Source organism: Belonocnema kinseyi, chromosome 9, assembly GCF_010883055.1.
Source record: "Belonocnema kinseyi isolate 2016_QV_RU_SX_M_011 chromosome 9, B_treatae_v1, whole genome shotgun sequence".
In the NCBI taxonomy this organism is placed as follows: domain Eukaryota; kingdom Metazoa; phylum Arthropoda; class Insecta; order Hymenoptera; family Cynipidae; genus Belonocnema; species Belonocnema kinseyi.
Genome location: NC_046665.1, coordinates 54,625,730 through 54,640,868, shown reverse-complemented (window position 1 = coordinate 54,640,868; position 15,139 = coordinate 54,625,730). Strand labels below are relative to the sequence as shown.

The 15,139-nt window shown below is 27.8% G+C and overlaps 1 protein-coding gene across 14 annotated transcripts in view; it reads left to right on the top strand.

The window, feature by feature from the left end:
- LOC117179364 (bromodomain-containing protein 2-like) overlaps positions 1–14,486 on the top strand; it is a 94,858-nt gene extending 80,372 nt beyond the window's left edge. For 13 of the 14 annotated variants that reach the window (XM_033371079.1, XM_033371078.1, XM_033371081.1 and 10 more), the window contains 4 exons: positions 101–246; positions 538–672; positions 2,798–3,106; positions 9,759–14,486. In XM_033371079.1, the coding sequence (XP_033226970.1) occupies positions 101–246; positions 538–672; positions 2,798–3,106; positions 9,759–9,824 (656 nt within the window). In that variant the 3' untranslated portion in view covers positions 9,825–14,486. The remainder of the gene's footprint in view (positions 1–100; positions 247–537; positions 673–2,797; positions 3,107–9,758) is intronic. The other variant, XM_033371071.1, reaches the window with a different exon arrangement.
- The last annotated feature ends 653 nt before the right edge of the window (positions 14,487–15,139 follow it).

Genomic DNA, 15,139 nt, shown 5'->3' with positions numbered 1-15,139 from the left:
TTATTAACAAAAATGCTGCTTGCTTTTCACATTTTACTGTATTTGTAGCAATCACCGTGCTAACTGCTTACTAATTCCAACTGTGATACTGGTGCTCTAGTGGGAGCTTTTTTTTCAGAAATAAGCGCTTTAGGTTTACCAGGGATGCCCAACCACTCGAATTCTCAAATGATGCCTGAAAAGAAAATGACTCCACCTGATTCGAAGAACACCGCATCTCATTTTGCGACGGCATTTAAAAATAAGGTAATTTTCTTTTATACATTTTTTATCTAGCGGTACAATGATATGCCACCAGTGTTGGGTAGTAACTTGTTACAAGTAACTAAGTTACTAACAAGTTATGTTATTTGTAACATTTAGGGTAACTTTGTTACTTAGTTAACTTTAGTTAAAATCATGGTCCTATGCTAATAACTACACTTACTGCTTCAGGACCAATCATTGTGTTTTTTACATTATCAATTATACCGATTATCCTAAATGACCAGGTAATCTTGTTCGAATATTTAGATACTTAATTTACTTTACTTATAGTCTGTGGATATGAAGAGTTCATGGTCGTCATTGGCACAATCGTCGAGTCCGCAATCTGCCGCAGGAAACAGTTCGAAACTTGTAAAGGATTCCTTCCAGTTATTTAAAAGCAAGGCCAAAGAAAAGCAGGATAGGGTAACTATCAACATTTACGAACTTCTCTATTAACAATAATGAACAGCAACCACCTAAATTAAAAGGACCTCGCATTAAGTAAACTAACAATTTCAATGAAGAATTTAAATTAATTCTGTGCAGTTCTCCCGAATATGAAATTACAGACTTCACGTTTTCCTCTATTTTTCCCCTATTTTCAAGAAACTTCCGTTTTTTCTTGGTTTTCGTTGTTTTATTCAAATTTCATATTATTGGGTTGAAAATTCAATTGTTTTGTAACGAATAATTCTTTTTTGTTTTTGAAAATTCGTTTTTTCAGTGGAAAATTTAACTATTCGTTTGAAAATTCATATTTTAGAGTTTCAAATATAATTGTTTTTGTTTTGTTTCTCTTTAGGTTGAGAATTCTACTATTTTATAAATAATTCAAATTTTTTCTTTAAGATAAAAGTTAAAAAATATAATTGTTTTTAGGAAAAATAGTCTTTGTATTGAAGCTTGAACATTTTTTTCGACAATTTTAATTTTTTGATTAAAAATTCTTTTTTTTTTAGGTTGAAAGTGACAATGTTCGTAAAAAATTCATATTTCAGGGTTGGAAATATAATTGTTTTGTGAAAAATTCGTTTTGTTGGCTTGAAAATTAAACAATTTGTTTAATTTTTTTTTATTTTCAGGTTAAAAATGTAACTCTTGTTGACAATCATTCGTCTTTTTGTTTCTTTGTAAATTCAAAATTGAATTATTTTATCTATAATTGAAATATTTTGTAGAAAAATCGTCTCTTTTGCTGGAAATTCCAACTATTTCTTTGTAAATGGAACTGTTTGATTCAAAATGTTATTTTTTTCTTTGAAAATTTAACTGTTTGTAAAAAAACGTCTTTAGATTGAAAATTTGTATTTTGGGTTGAAAAATGAGCTATTTGGTTGAAAATGAACTTTTTTGTTTAAAATTCCTATTTTAGGGTTGAAAATATAACAGTTTTATAAAAAAAATTCTATTGAATATTCAATAATTTAGTTGATTCTTTGTTATTTTTTGGTTGGAAATTTATCTTTGAAATATTCGTATTTTTTTTGTTCTATGTTGAAAATTCAACTGCTTTATAAAATATTCGTCGTTTTCGCTTCAAATTTCAACTACTTCTTTTTAAGTGGAACTATTTGGTTCAAAATTATATATATATTTTTTAAATTTGTGTTTTGCGCTAAAAAATGAGATATTTGGTTGAAAATGAACTTCTTGTTAAAAATTCATATTATAGGGTTAAAAAAATAACTGTTTTGTAAAAAAAATCGTCTTTTTGTTTTGAAAGTTGATTTTATAAAAAATTCAAATTTTTGTTAAAAATTCGTCTCTTTTGTTTGAAATTTCTACTAGTTCGTTTTAAATGAACTGTCTGGTTGAAATTGATGTTTTTTGTTAGAAAATTAGGTATTTGTTTGAAAATATGACTGTGTTGTAAAAGCTTCGTCTTGTTGCCTTGAAAATTCAACAATTTGGTTGAGATTTTTTTTTATAAATTCCATTTTTTGTTTAAAAATCCGTCTCCTTTGCTTAAGAGTTTCACCTGTTTGGTTAAAAATGAATCTTCCTTGGTTGAAAATGAACATTTTTCTTGAGTTTATCTTGTTTGGTAGAAACTTTATCTTTTTGGTTGAAAATTTAACTATTTTGTTGAAAATGCAATATATTTCGAATTGAAATCTTAGAAATGTGGTACCAACACTATATTATTATTTTCAATTTAAAAAATCACCCCTATTTTTCCTGTTTTGAGAGAATTTTTGCCTGTGAAATCTGCAATTATAGGGAAATTGAATCTGATGCGAGGTTTTTTCTTCTTCACATTTTCCGCTTATTCAACTAGAGGTATTACAATTGAAACTTTATGCTTTTTTTCCTAAATTGATTATTAATTTTTACCGCTATTTTCTTAGAATATTAAAAATTAGCATTTTTTCCTTTTTTTACTCTCGCAAGCCATAACAAAAAGAAATATGCCGAATTTAAACAAGGTATTTTACTTCTTTTGCAATATTTTTGTATCTATACGTCCCATATGTATTTGTGAGCTGATATTGATAGGATGGACCTTCCGATATTTATAATTATTGTAAAATTGTTGGCATTGCAACAGCAACGAGCATTGCTGGAGCAGCAGGAGATACGAAAGCAGCAGCAGCAGAAGGAGCATGCTGAGCGAGAAAGGCAGCGCCAAGAGAGTGAAAAGAGGAAAGATAAGGGCGACGATGATGGCATGGAGAAGGGAAGGAAGGCGCCCGTGGATCAGCAGAATGCCGTTCTTCCCACATCCTCGAGAACTGAAGAAGCCAGAACTTCGACGGATGACAGCAATAGCCCGAGCCATACTTCTGTCCACGAAAGAACGGCGGAAGAACGAGCGCGCCAGAGGCAACGGGAACAGGAACGTCGAAGACGTGAAGCGGTGAGTGAACAAAATAATACAAGTCAATTTATTTCTAAATCTAAATGCCTTGACAACAGCGCCACCTGATACGCGAACTATTGGGTATCTCAAAGCGATGAATATCAATTCATTTTACTCTAAAATATTATTCTAAGATCTAAAATTATTGATTTATTATAAGATTTCTTGTTAATATTGACCTTGATTTTCTTTTTAAACCTTTGCAAACCCTGGAAATCTCAATGCATTTCTTACGAGAACCTTGAATTTGATTTTTTTTGCTTTTAAAACAGTTTTCGAGGGGTTGACCACTCGGTTCTTGAATATACACCAGATTTCAAAAGGTTAGAAAATAATTCTAAAGATTTCAAATTATTTCAAAGATTTTAAACGATTTCATGATATTTTACCAAGATTTCAAATATTCCAAAGAATTCATAAGGATTTCAGAAGATTTCAAGAATTTCAAAAGGATATATTATACCAGATTTCAAAGATTTTAAACAATTTCAAAAGGTGTCAGTAAATTTGAGATTTAACAAGATTTCAATGATTTCAAATGAATGCAAAAGATTTCACAAATATTTCGAAGATTTCAAAACACAAAATAAAGATTTCAAGGATTTCAAAGATTTTACCAAAATTTAAAAAGATTTTATATATTTTAATGATTTAAAATGATTACAAAATAATTCAGAAATGTTTCATGAAGATTTTAAATTCAATTATATTAAAAAGGGCCCAGTACGCCAGATTTCAAAGATTTTAAACAATTCTGAAAATTTTAAACATTTTAAAATATGTTTAGAAGATTTTAAAGGCTTTCAAGATTTTAAAAACCGTATAATAAACCAGATTACTAATATTTCAGAAGACTTTAAAGTTTTGCAACGATTACAATTTTTGTAACAAAATATTTTACAAAGATTTCAAATATTTTGAGGATTTCAAATGAGTATAATAGATTTCAGAAAGATTTCACAAAGATTTCACAAAGATTTCATCAAAATATCATAGATATGTCAAAAGAATACAAGACTTCTAAAGGTTTCGAAAAGGGTACAGTAGAGTAGATTTTAAAGATTTCGAAACATTTCAAAGATTTTAAATAATTTCAATATGTTTAGAATATTTCAAAAGATTTCACAGAGATTTTAAATATTTCTATGATTTTAAACGAATACAAAAGGTTTCGGAAAGATTCGACAAATATTTCAAAGAGTCCATAAGGATTTCAAAAGATTTCAAGAATTTCCAAAATTTCAAAAAAGGTTACAGTACGCCAAAATACAAAATATTTCCAAGATTTGATACGAGTTCACTTTTTTTTAAATTTTTAAATATTTTACAAAAGTTTCAAATATTCCAGTGATTTCAAAGAATTTATATGTATTTCAAAAGATTTCAAGAATTTGAAAATGATTAAAAAATATCAAAGATTTCAGAACATTTCAAAGGTTTTAAACAATTTTAAAATGTTTCAAGAAGTTTACTGATTGAATTGAAAGTCTAATTTCTTCCCAGTAGTTCCAAGTTCGTGGCGCTGTCCTAGCTAACCAATTGACTTACTCCCCCCGATTCTCTTTTCTATTCCTCTTTTTTTCTCCGGTTTTCAAGAAAATTCCCGTTTTCTCATTTTTTTTCGTGCAAATGCGAACATAATTAATAGAAGCCATTAAGAAAATCCAACTCTTTTTTTCGTTGAAAATTTCTTTTGTTATGCATTTGTCTCTGATGAGTCGAAAAGGAGGTAGTTTGGAAATCTAATTTTTATTTGTGAGTTTTTTTTCGTGTTCTGATTTAGGAGCATAAAATTATTCATACGAAAGCCGATTTCATTTCGATCGAAGTAGAGAATATTTATTAGTTTTAGAAACGTGTGATTGTTTGAAAATTATTTCTTTTCCTATTTGGAAAACGTAATAATCTTGATAAAAAAATTGTTTGGTTTGAAAATTCTTGGTTGAAAATTTAACTATGTTGTTAAAAAGTCTTCTTTCTTGATCGCAAATTCCACTGTTTTGGATAGAGAATTCGTCCTTTTGGATTGAACAATCATCCTTATTTGCTAAAAAGTTGGTTGAATTTTTCGTTGAAAATAAATCTCTTTTTGGTCAAAAATGCATCTGCTTAACTAAAAATTAATCTGTTTTGGTGGAGAATTCAACTTTTCTGTTGAAGGTCCGTCGTTCTTGGTTGAATTCAAATGTTTCTGATTTTAAATTAAAATCTTGGTTATTCGAAACATCATGTATTATATTTTTCGTTGAGAATTCAGCTTTTTTGGTTGAAAATCCAACTACTTAATTAGAAGTTTATCTACTTCGTTGAAAGTTCATTTTTTTGGTTGAAGATTCATCTTTTTGCTTAAAAATTCTATTATTTTTTTGATAATTTTGTTGTTACAATTTCATCTTTTTGGTTAAAAGTGTAACTGCTTAATTAAATATTAATCTATTTCGGTTAAAATCTTTTTTGGTTGAAATATCAGCTATTATATTTTTCGGTGAAAATTCATCTTTTCTTTGTTAAAAATTTAAATACTTACTTGATAGTTGAACTACTTCGTAAAAAATTGATTTATTTTGGTTGAAGATTCATCTCTTTGCTATAAAATTTATCTTTTTGGTTAAAAATAAAATTGGCTAAAAATAATCTGCGTTGATTGACAATTCAACTATTTTGTTGAAAATCCGTCGTTTTGGCTGAATTAATTTTCTTTATTTAAAATTAAAATATTTGTTGTAAACACATTTTTTTTTTAATGGAGATTGATCTCTCAGTTGAAAGTTCCACTATTTGGTTTAAAAATTAATTATTTGGTGTAAAGTTCTTCTTTTTTGGTCGAAAATTAAACTGCTTTGGATAGAAAATTTGTCCTTTTGAATTGAAAATATATCTTTTTTGGTAGAAAATTTATTATTCTTGGTTTAAAATTCAACTATTTGAAAATTCATCTTTCTTCGTTGAATTCAACTTTTTATCTTGAAAACTCAACTATTTTGTTGTTATTTATCTCTGGTAGAAAATCTGTATTGGTTAAAAACTCAACGTCTATAAATTACTATCTGTACATGAAATTTTTTTAAAAGAATTTATTTCCTAATTATTCTCCTCTTCGTGAAAATTCGTCCTATATATTTGAGATCATTTTGGACTTCGAAGTTTGTAAGCTACCTTCATTTCTATGACAATGAAGGGCTTTATAAATAAGAATGGTGCAAACTTGATCTAGGATTATTGTATTCTAGTTGCAGAATTCTATTTTGGTATGGAAATTTCAAGGTGTGAAATTAGTTAACATTTTCGTAGATCCTACCAAATTTGAGAATATAATTTTTAATAGAGTTTGCAACATTCTTATAATTGACATGCATCAATACACGCATGCAGAGATGTTAAGTATACATATTACCAGCTCTATATATGTAAATGTTCGTTTAAAAATATTCTTTAACCCTAACGATTTCCGTAATATTATTAATAAAAATGGGGACCACAAATTTGTAAAATTGAAAGAACTTTTCATTAGTTGTAAAATATTAACATTTGTATCCTTGGAAATGTTTTTAATTTTTCAAGTTTGTGATCACCGTCTTGAATGAGATAATAAAATAAAGTTATTCGTAAACTAATAACTTATTAACAAACTACTACGTAAATATTTCTACTAGCCATAATTGGAAGATAAATTTAAAATTTTGTGTCTATAGGCGGTATTGTTCGTTGAGAAAAACGAGGATGTCGATTTTATCATGAAAATATATTCAAACAATTATTATTGATTATTGACTGGTAACTATCATTGGGCTCGCATTGAATTAAATTAATCGAAACTTTACGCTTCACATATTTTTTGGGTACTTCAGACTATAATGAAGTATTTTTTGTTTATTTTTAGACAATTCATAGTAAAAAAAAATCCAAAAATAAATTGTGGTTTTAAACAAACATAATATTATTTTTTTAAAGAAAATTGTTATTAATAAAACAAACTTTTATTATTTTTGAAATAGTTTGAATAATTTGTTTTATGAAAATTGTGTTCACAAGTTGGATTATATTTCTTGACAAAAACGTACTGATTTTTCATTATTCCAATTTTAAAAAATAAATAAATTTTAACAGAAAAATTTTATATTTCACTATGATCGAATTGTTTTTCTGTGCTTTCCATTTTCCAACATTCACGTACAAGTGAAATTATTTTAATGAGAAATTTTAATGAAAACCTTATGCAAAAAATGTAATAAAAAGCTGCAAAATTTTTTTTTAATTTTCACAAATAATTTAAAGTAAATAAAAAGCGAGTATAAAAAAAGTATAAAACAAGTGATTGTTTTGAATTTGTACGCCAAACGCTTAAAAATCTGTAATCATTCGTACTTTTCCAATATTTCAAGCATCATTTTCTCACTAAGAATCTAAAACTTAGAATATTTTAATGATAAAATTTGCTTCAATTTGAATTTTAACTCTAGTATTTAAATTTAGTCTTTGAGCAATTCATAGGCTTTCATATTTGGATATATTTTAGCTTAAAAATTTCAGGCTTTGATTTTCAAAAATTTACATTTTTACATTTTTAAGATTTACATATATTTTTAAGATTGTACAATACGTTTCAGTTCAAAAACAATTTCAATGCTTCTTTTTCAATCTTTCGAATTTTTATTGTCCGAAATATAAAATGGTTCATTTTCAAAATCTGACATTAAGAAGTGTTCTGCATTAGATTATTGAATTTGCAAAAATGAAAAATCGACATGTATGTTTCAATTTTCGTCGAAATATTTTGAGCTAAGACTGAAACTTTCTTTTAAAGACAGAAAAAGAAGTTCAAATTAAACATAAAAATCACAGTTTTTAAAATGGCCTATGAAAATACAAATTTGGTCCTTCTTGAGGGACCGCAAGTTTGAAAAAAAATTTAATAAAACTAGACACCAAACTTTTGAATTTACTTTTGACTTCACCATATTTTCCTTTGAATGCAAACTCTAAATTTGTAAGTAGACTAGAAAACTTTGACAGGGTGGCCGCTGAACGGAGAAAACGGGACATGATCATAAATTTATTTTTTACCCGGGAATTTTACAAATTTTTAGCAAAAAAAGCTTGATTTTAATAGTTTTTAAAAATAATTAGTAGAATTTGTATCTTTTTCAATTATAATATTATTCAGTTTACCATGCGTAATTCGAAAATCTTTTACTTACAAATTTTCGATTTTAATTTTTAAGTGTATATTTTTCATTTAAAGAACTTTAAAATACAGTTTTGAGGACTTAAAAAATTAAAAATTAGTACTGTTTGTAATCGGTAATTTTGGATAAACAAACCTTTTTAGTTGATCAAATGTGAATATAAATTACAATGATGAAAATTTAAGAATTTCCAGAATTTATCGTTAAAAATTGAACTATTTCAATTGAAAAGTCTGGGTAGTTAAACAATTGTAATCGCCCGATTGAAACTTTATAATCTATTTTCGATTTTAACATAACATCAAAACAATATATTAATAATTAAAGGCTTTTATTAAATTTAAAATATTTTTTTAGTCTCAAATTTGAAAATTTGAAATTTTGTAATTAAGAAAAATGACAATTGCCTAATATTTAGGAATATTTGGTTGTTGATGTAAAATAAGAAATTGTAAATTAAATATTCAAAACGAAACGAAAAACTACATTTTAAACGTTACAATTTTAATTATAATATTTGCACAGATTTAATTTACAAGTAAAGTAGTTGAATTTTGATGTGTAATAAATATTGAATAGCTATTATTCTTGGAAATTAAAACCTAATATAAAACAGAATATAGATTTTTGCAGATTTAAAAAAAGTGTATAACCTATTTAAGAATAATAAAAGGCGCCAAAAACAATAAAACAACATTTTTTTAAGATTCCTAGGAAAATTGAAAATGCCTTCATATTTTGAAAAATTAATTTTAATGGAATATTTAAAACGATTTAAAAAGAGTTCCAAAATTCTCACAAATGAATCTGGAAGATTTTAAGGAAACATTTTTTATTTTTGCTGGATTTAAGAACAAAATTTAAGAAGAATTCGAATAATTTTAGAAGATGTTTAAAAGTTCTGAAAAAATGTTAAAAATAATTAAATCAGGATTTTAAAAAAATGTAATCGGTCAATTTTGAAATTTTTTAAATTAATTCATCCTTTAATTTAGAGCATTAAAAATGATAAAACTTGGATTTATATTTTTGAAACTAAATATTAATCTTTGAACTCTAAAATTCATAAAAGATATAAAAAGAAATTAATTGACATTTTAACTACATTGAATTGAAAATCTTTTACTATTACTATTTAAAGTTAAAAGTGATTTAACTTTAATTTAAGAAGTGTCCAGTTTATAAAAAAATTGCAATCGTTCAATTGTTAATATTTATAGCTTGATAATGCTTAAAATGATTTGCAGTTCAGTTTTTATGACTGCAAAAGGAAAACTTGTTAGCTTCAGAGTTCGAATTTCTTAAATTCATTGACCGTGAAAAATGTTTGCAAACCCGGAAAATGACTGGGGATTTGTTGATGTGATTAAAACGGCCACCCTGTTTGAGAAAGCGACATGTATGTCGCATTTGGATTATCTGGAGGGGGACTCGTCCAAAACTCGGTGCATTTATTATTTCAGATGGCGAACCACATCGACATGAATATGCAAAGCGATTTGATGTCTGCCTTCGAGAATTCATTATAATGTTACAATGTGCTGCTCATAATCTGCGGGCCTCAGAAAAACCAACAGGATTTGGGCGAGGCGTTTCAGAAGCTGGACGATACCACAGAATCGTGTTAATATATACTGTTAATAATAACGACTAGTGATGTTAATAATAAATATAAACAATTAGTAAGACTGGTTCAGCCAAGATCAGTGCTCGCGTGATGTGGTGCAGTTGGGACATTCCAACGGAGGAGTGTTATTCTAGCCTGTCGTTCCACGACTCGAGAATAACAAAAAGACAGTCATTATATTGTCATTAATTGCGCAAATAATCTGCGTCTAAACAAACGGACACCCAAGTGTTGTCACCGTGTAATTAGTTAAATACCTACAGATACTTCGATATATTGCTACAAATTGTGTTACAATTTTCCGGTTTTCATAAGTTTGTACTTGATGTAAATTTGGAAAGAAAACGCACTGGCGACAAGGAGCGAGGCGTTTGCGTGCGAGATAATGTAAGAGAGCGAGAGAGAGAGAGAGAGTGAATACGTGTGCAGTGAAAGGTGTAAGAGCTGTGTACATTTAGTTAAGTTTTATATTTTTCCACTTTCAGTCATTGATTGTTGGTAGCATTAAGTAGATAGTTTTTTTTGCCAATAATATCTATAATTACTAGCTATATTATCCATCTTTTCAACGTTGAAATTCACTCTCGATTACAAATATTCATATTGAAAATTCCGACTTTGTGACATGATTTAACTTGAAATGAAAGATTTTCTCAAAGTTAAATTTAATTAAATGTTTGAATTGTTTATTACTTTAATGTTCAAGCTTTAATATGAAATTTTCTCAAAGTTTTGTTCGTCAAAAGTGGAAATTGTTCGAAATCGAATTGGAGGGAAATTGTGAACTTCTGAATACTTATTTTAAATAATTCACTTTTTCTCGATGTTATTTTATATAAGAACTTTGAGAAATAACAATTTCCTTTGCGTACAATTTTATAGTTCGAAGAATTTTTATTTTTGATAACCAGAACTTTGAGAAAATCTTATATTTAAAGTATATATTTCGATAAAGTCAATGAACCAATTTCTGAGAAAACTATTTTGATCATGATTATGTTTATAAATTTCATGACTCTGTTTGCAGGTTTCTATGAACTTGTTATGAAATGAAAGGTCCTTTTTTTAATAAAAAAAAATATATATAACTATTGGTTTTGAGTCGAATTTCCGACGTCGGAATTTTCAGTAGAGATACAATTCTTTGTAATGACGAAAATAATAGTGAAATAGTGAGCGCGCCAAGGCTCATGTCCGCTCTACGTGAATAATCTGTTTGGTGAACTTAATCGTGGATATTTATCGTCAGGCAAGTGTGAATCGTGATTCGGTTTATTGTTCCGAAGTACCACGCGATTTGCTACTGAAAAAAAGTCGTCAATTATTACGATTATATAATGATAAGCTTAATGATAGGAGGAATTCTCGATCCTCCTATCAGCTACGAATTTAGACGTATGTTCCTATTTTCTAGTTCATGCGTCGAAAACTATGACACGATATGAGAGATTATTTTTCAATTGGAGAAGATCTTGAATTGAAGAGAATTTGGCATCCGGCATCGTTCAGGGGCAATACTATCGGCAATCAGAGGACAGAGACGCTTGCATCGAAATTGGAAAGGGTACAAAGACTTTTATGACAAAATGAATTCGCGCAATGATGTACATTTGGGAGTAATTTCAGAGCTTCTGCTCGAAATTATAGACGTAATTGTAATATCGTGAGAGGAAGAGTTATTATATGAGCTTCGATGATTGCTAATATTATTAAATTATTTAATTCAGAAGTCCTGGTCCTTTTGTTTCCTATAGGTATTATTACTCTCCTATTTTCTTCGTCTTCCCTGCTGAAAACAACTTTTCTGAATTTCCCTTCCTTTCATTCGGTTCGGGAAAGTTTTTTCATCCAGGTATAATCGTTATTAAAGAGTTTTATTAAAATTATGAAAAAAAAGAAGAAAAAAATGCACAAATTTCTAGGTAGTTTATCTAGTTTCGGCTTTCTTTTAGAAATAATTATAATGATCAGTAAATCTATCGTTATTAGAACGAATACAAATTTGAAATATTTTTTTTAGACGAAGATGTAGAGAAAAAATGAGAGATAATTATTCTAGAGATACCGAATTTTGTAAGTGTACGCCCAACGTAATTTAGAAAATAGCGAAGAATGGATGAAGCTCAGTTTGACTTAGTAAGATTAGGAAATACTGATTAAATGATCAGATATGACCATATGTAGTTTATTTATTAGAGATATTCAGGCCGTATAATTATATTTGAATATGAACGAGAGTTTCTGGAAATTTAATAAAAAATTATAGTAGCAGAGATGAGTGAGGACTGCGATTATGTTTATGATGGAGGTGCAATTTGCAAGTCGTTTGAATACGAAAAAAGGAATTATATATAAGCGATTAAATAACGGGACGAATGTTTCATTGACCGAATAGTATTTGAAGCTCAAATCAAAATAAATGTACTTTTATAACAAAAATTGGTCTCTTTCTTTTCGGGGTTTGTTAGTTTACGTTTATTGCCTATAATCTGTTTATTTTTATTTCTAGATTAATTTTATTTTTGTCTTGAAATTTTCTATATTTTGGATCTGAAAGTTAGTAAATAAATTTAAAGAAAGTTGCGCATTCCTTTAGATTAATCTTAGGATCTTTTGAACCACAGATACTATTCGAGCATTTGAGAGAATTTTTGTAAAACTGGAAGATGACCGGGAATCAGTCGAAATCTTGGAAATATCTCTTGTGTTTCTTCCATGTAGTTAGTTGTTCGAAAATCAGAGGTTCCAAAATTCACGATGGGATTAGAATGTTGACATAGAAAAAAAAAATTTATTGTCAGTGTTGAAAGTATTTTCATCAACAAGAATTTCTAAGTCTTTCCAAAAATGTTATTGCTAATTTAAAAGTTTATCAGTTTCTTGTGATTATTCTATCCTTCTTCCATCGATGATACAATTTCGATTTGATTCTCGAGAAGAATCTCGTTGTAGATTCTCGAAGGACTAATCAGGCTCGTATGAGAAATCAATAAACGTGCAAAAAAATCTTGAGATTGGGGGCGAAAAGGGTTATCAATTCGACGCTCCCCTGTGATTAATTTAAATTATTTTGATCTTAAAGTCGGGAATCACGAGGATAAAAAGAAAACAATTTAAAGCAATTGCCCTTTCGCCCCTTTTTGGTAGAATAATGTAAAGAAGAATCAAGTGTGTAAGTTAAATGTAAATATACGAAAAGAATGTATTGGGCAGGAATTAAACGGAAGATAAAATAAATCCATGTATAAAGAATAATAATGCAAACACATCTCTATGTATGTGATAAGGTTTGTAATATTTAAGGGTGCGAGATCTCAAGCCTAAGTTAGAGTTTAAAAACCGACGATAACCATATGTAAACGCGTATAAAACACCAAAATCACTCCGTTGTATCAAAAAGAAAAATAATTTTTATATAAGTTCCACGGGCGCACATCATCTCAAATGGCACACTTGAATTTTAGCAAAAAAACTTACACTATTATTACTATGCTATACTAACGAAACGAACGTTAAAAATGGTTGTAAATAAATAATAATAATTTTAAATAAATGGATAGAAATAAACAGACCCTCGATGTTGTTAAGTAAAAGGAAGAGTGTATTTTTTTTTGGTTTGATAGCTACAGTTTTTTTTCCTTTCTCAAAAAATATCCTCGCATCCGTCCTGCTTCTAGTCAAGTTCTAATCAAGCATTGTGGACGTGGTAGCATATTCAAGAAAATCCAAATTTTCTAGAAAACATTGTCCACGAAATATGCATTTTTTCTCATTTTCAGAGTCCTTCTGTTTGTTTTTTTCTTTTTTTTTTTTCAAAAACAGAGTTTTCATTTTAGTGTTGAAAATTACGAATCCTTTTGGTTTGCCGTAAACGTTTTTATTTCTTACAATATTTTCAAAGAAACTTAACATTTTTGGCCTGTTTTTTTCATTTAGAAAGATAAGACTTTTTTTATTTTACATTTTGTTTTGTTTTATCAGACTCATAAAATTTGAAGTTTATATATTTTTTAAAACAATTTTTCCTTTTACTTAGCAATTATATAAACGTACTATATTGAATGTATTGTCACAACATGATACAAATACAAATAAGATAATATTAGATTTATTATAAAGTTAACAAGAGGACAGGACAAATTATGTCGATATGAAGTTACTATATATACTAATCGTAAAAAAGTACCTATGTATATTTTACCTTCCCTGATTTGCAGTTTTACATGTTATGTAAAATACAAATGCATTATAAGAATCGAGTTGATTTTGTGGAAAAAAGTCATTCTTAAGCGACTAGAGAGTGTATAAGAGTGCATATGTAGGTTATTATTGTATTAACTCATATTTGCAGTTTTCCTCTGAGTTACAAAACCAATAGGAAAAATATGTACGTGAAAAAAAATAAGAGTGTGTGTGTGAAAATCATTGTCATTACTAAGGTAATACATATTATATACATAATTATATATTGTCGTATACATACTATACATACATATATATTATTATAACATCCAGAAATATGATTATTACCTCCAAGGTTGAACTATTAATAACTAATTGAAAGTAACTGTAGTAGGTTTAATTAAAAACCTCACCCTTCACACTCCCTTCTTATTTATTAATTTTAAAGATTTTATTTTGCGTCTCTTTTTAATATTTGTAAGTTGAGTTAAGATAAGTGATTTTAATTTTATTTTAATAAAAGGGATTAGTTTGATTTTATGCATTCTTCTTTCTCTGGAAAATATTTTTATTGTTTTTAATATCAAGGGAGGTTCCAGAACGTTTTTCGGAGAGGGCTATTGTTAATTTTCGTCAAGGAGTTTATGTAAAAGAAAATGGGGGGAGGGGCTCCAAATATTTTGAATTAATTTTTCAAATGTAATATAATAAGGCGATAAATTCAAGTGTATTTGGATTTTTTAATTACAGTGTTCACATTCATAAAACATCGGAAATCATGTGCATATTTGGAACTTACATGGAATACAATTTTGTTTAAAATTGCATTTAAGTTGAAAATTCAACTCATTAGTTAAGATTTGAACTATTTAATTAACAAATCATTTCTTTGGTTAAAGATTGATACTTTAAGTTCTAAATTTAACTGTTAGGTTGAAAATGTACTTTCTTGTTTAAAAATAGATTATTTTTTTTTCCAGTGAGATTTAAGTAATTCACTTTTGGTTTAAAAAATGTAACAGGTTAAATTTAAAC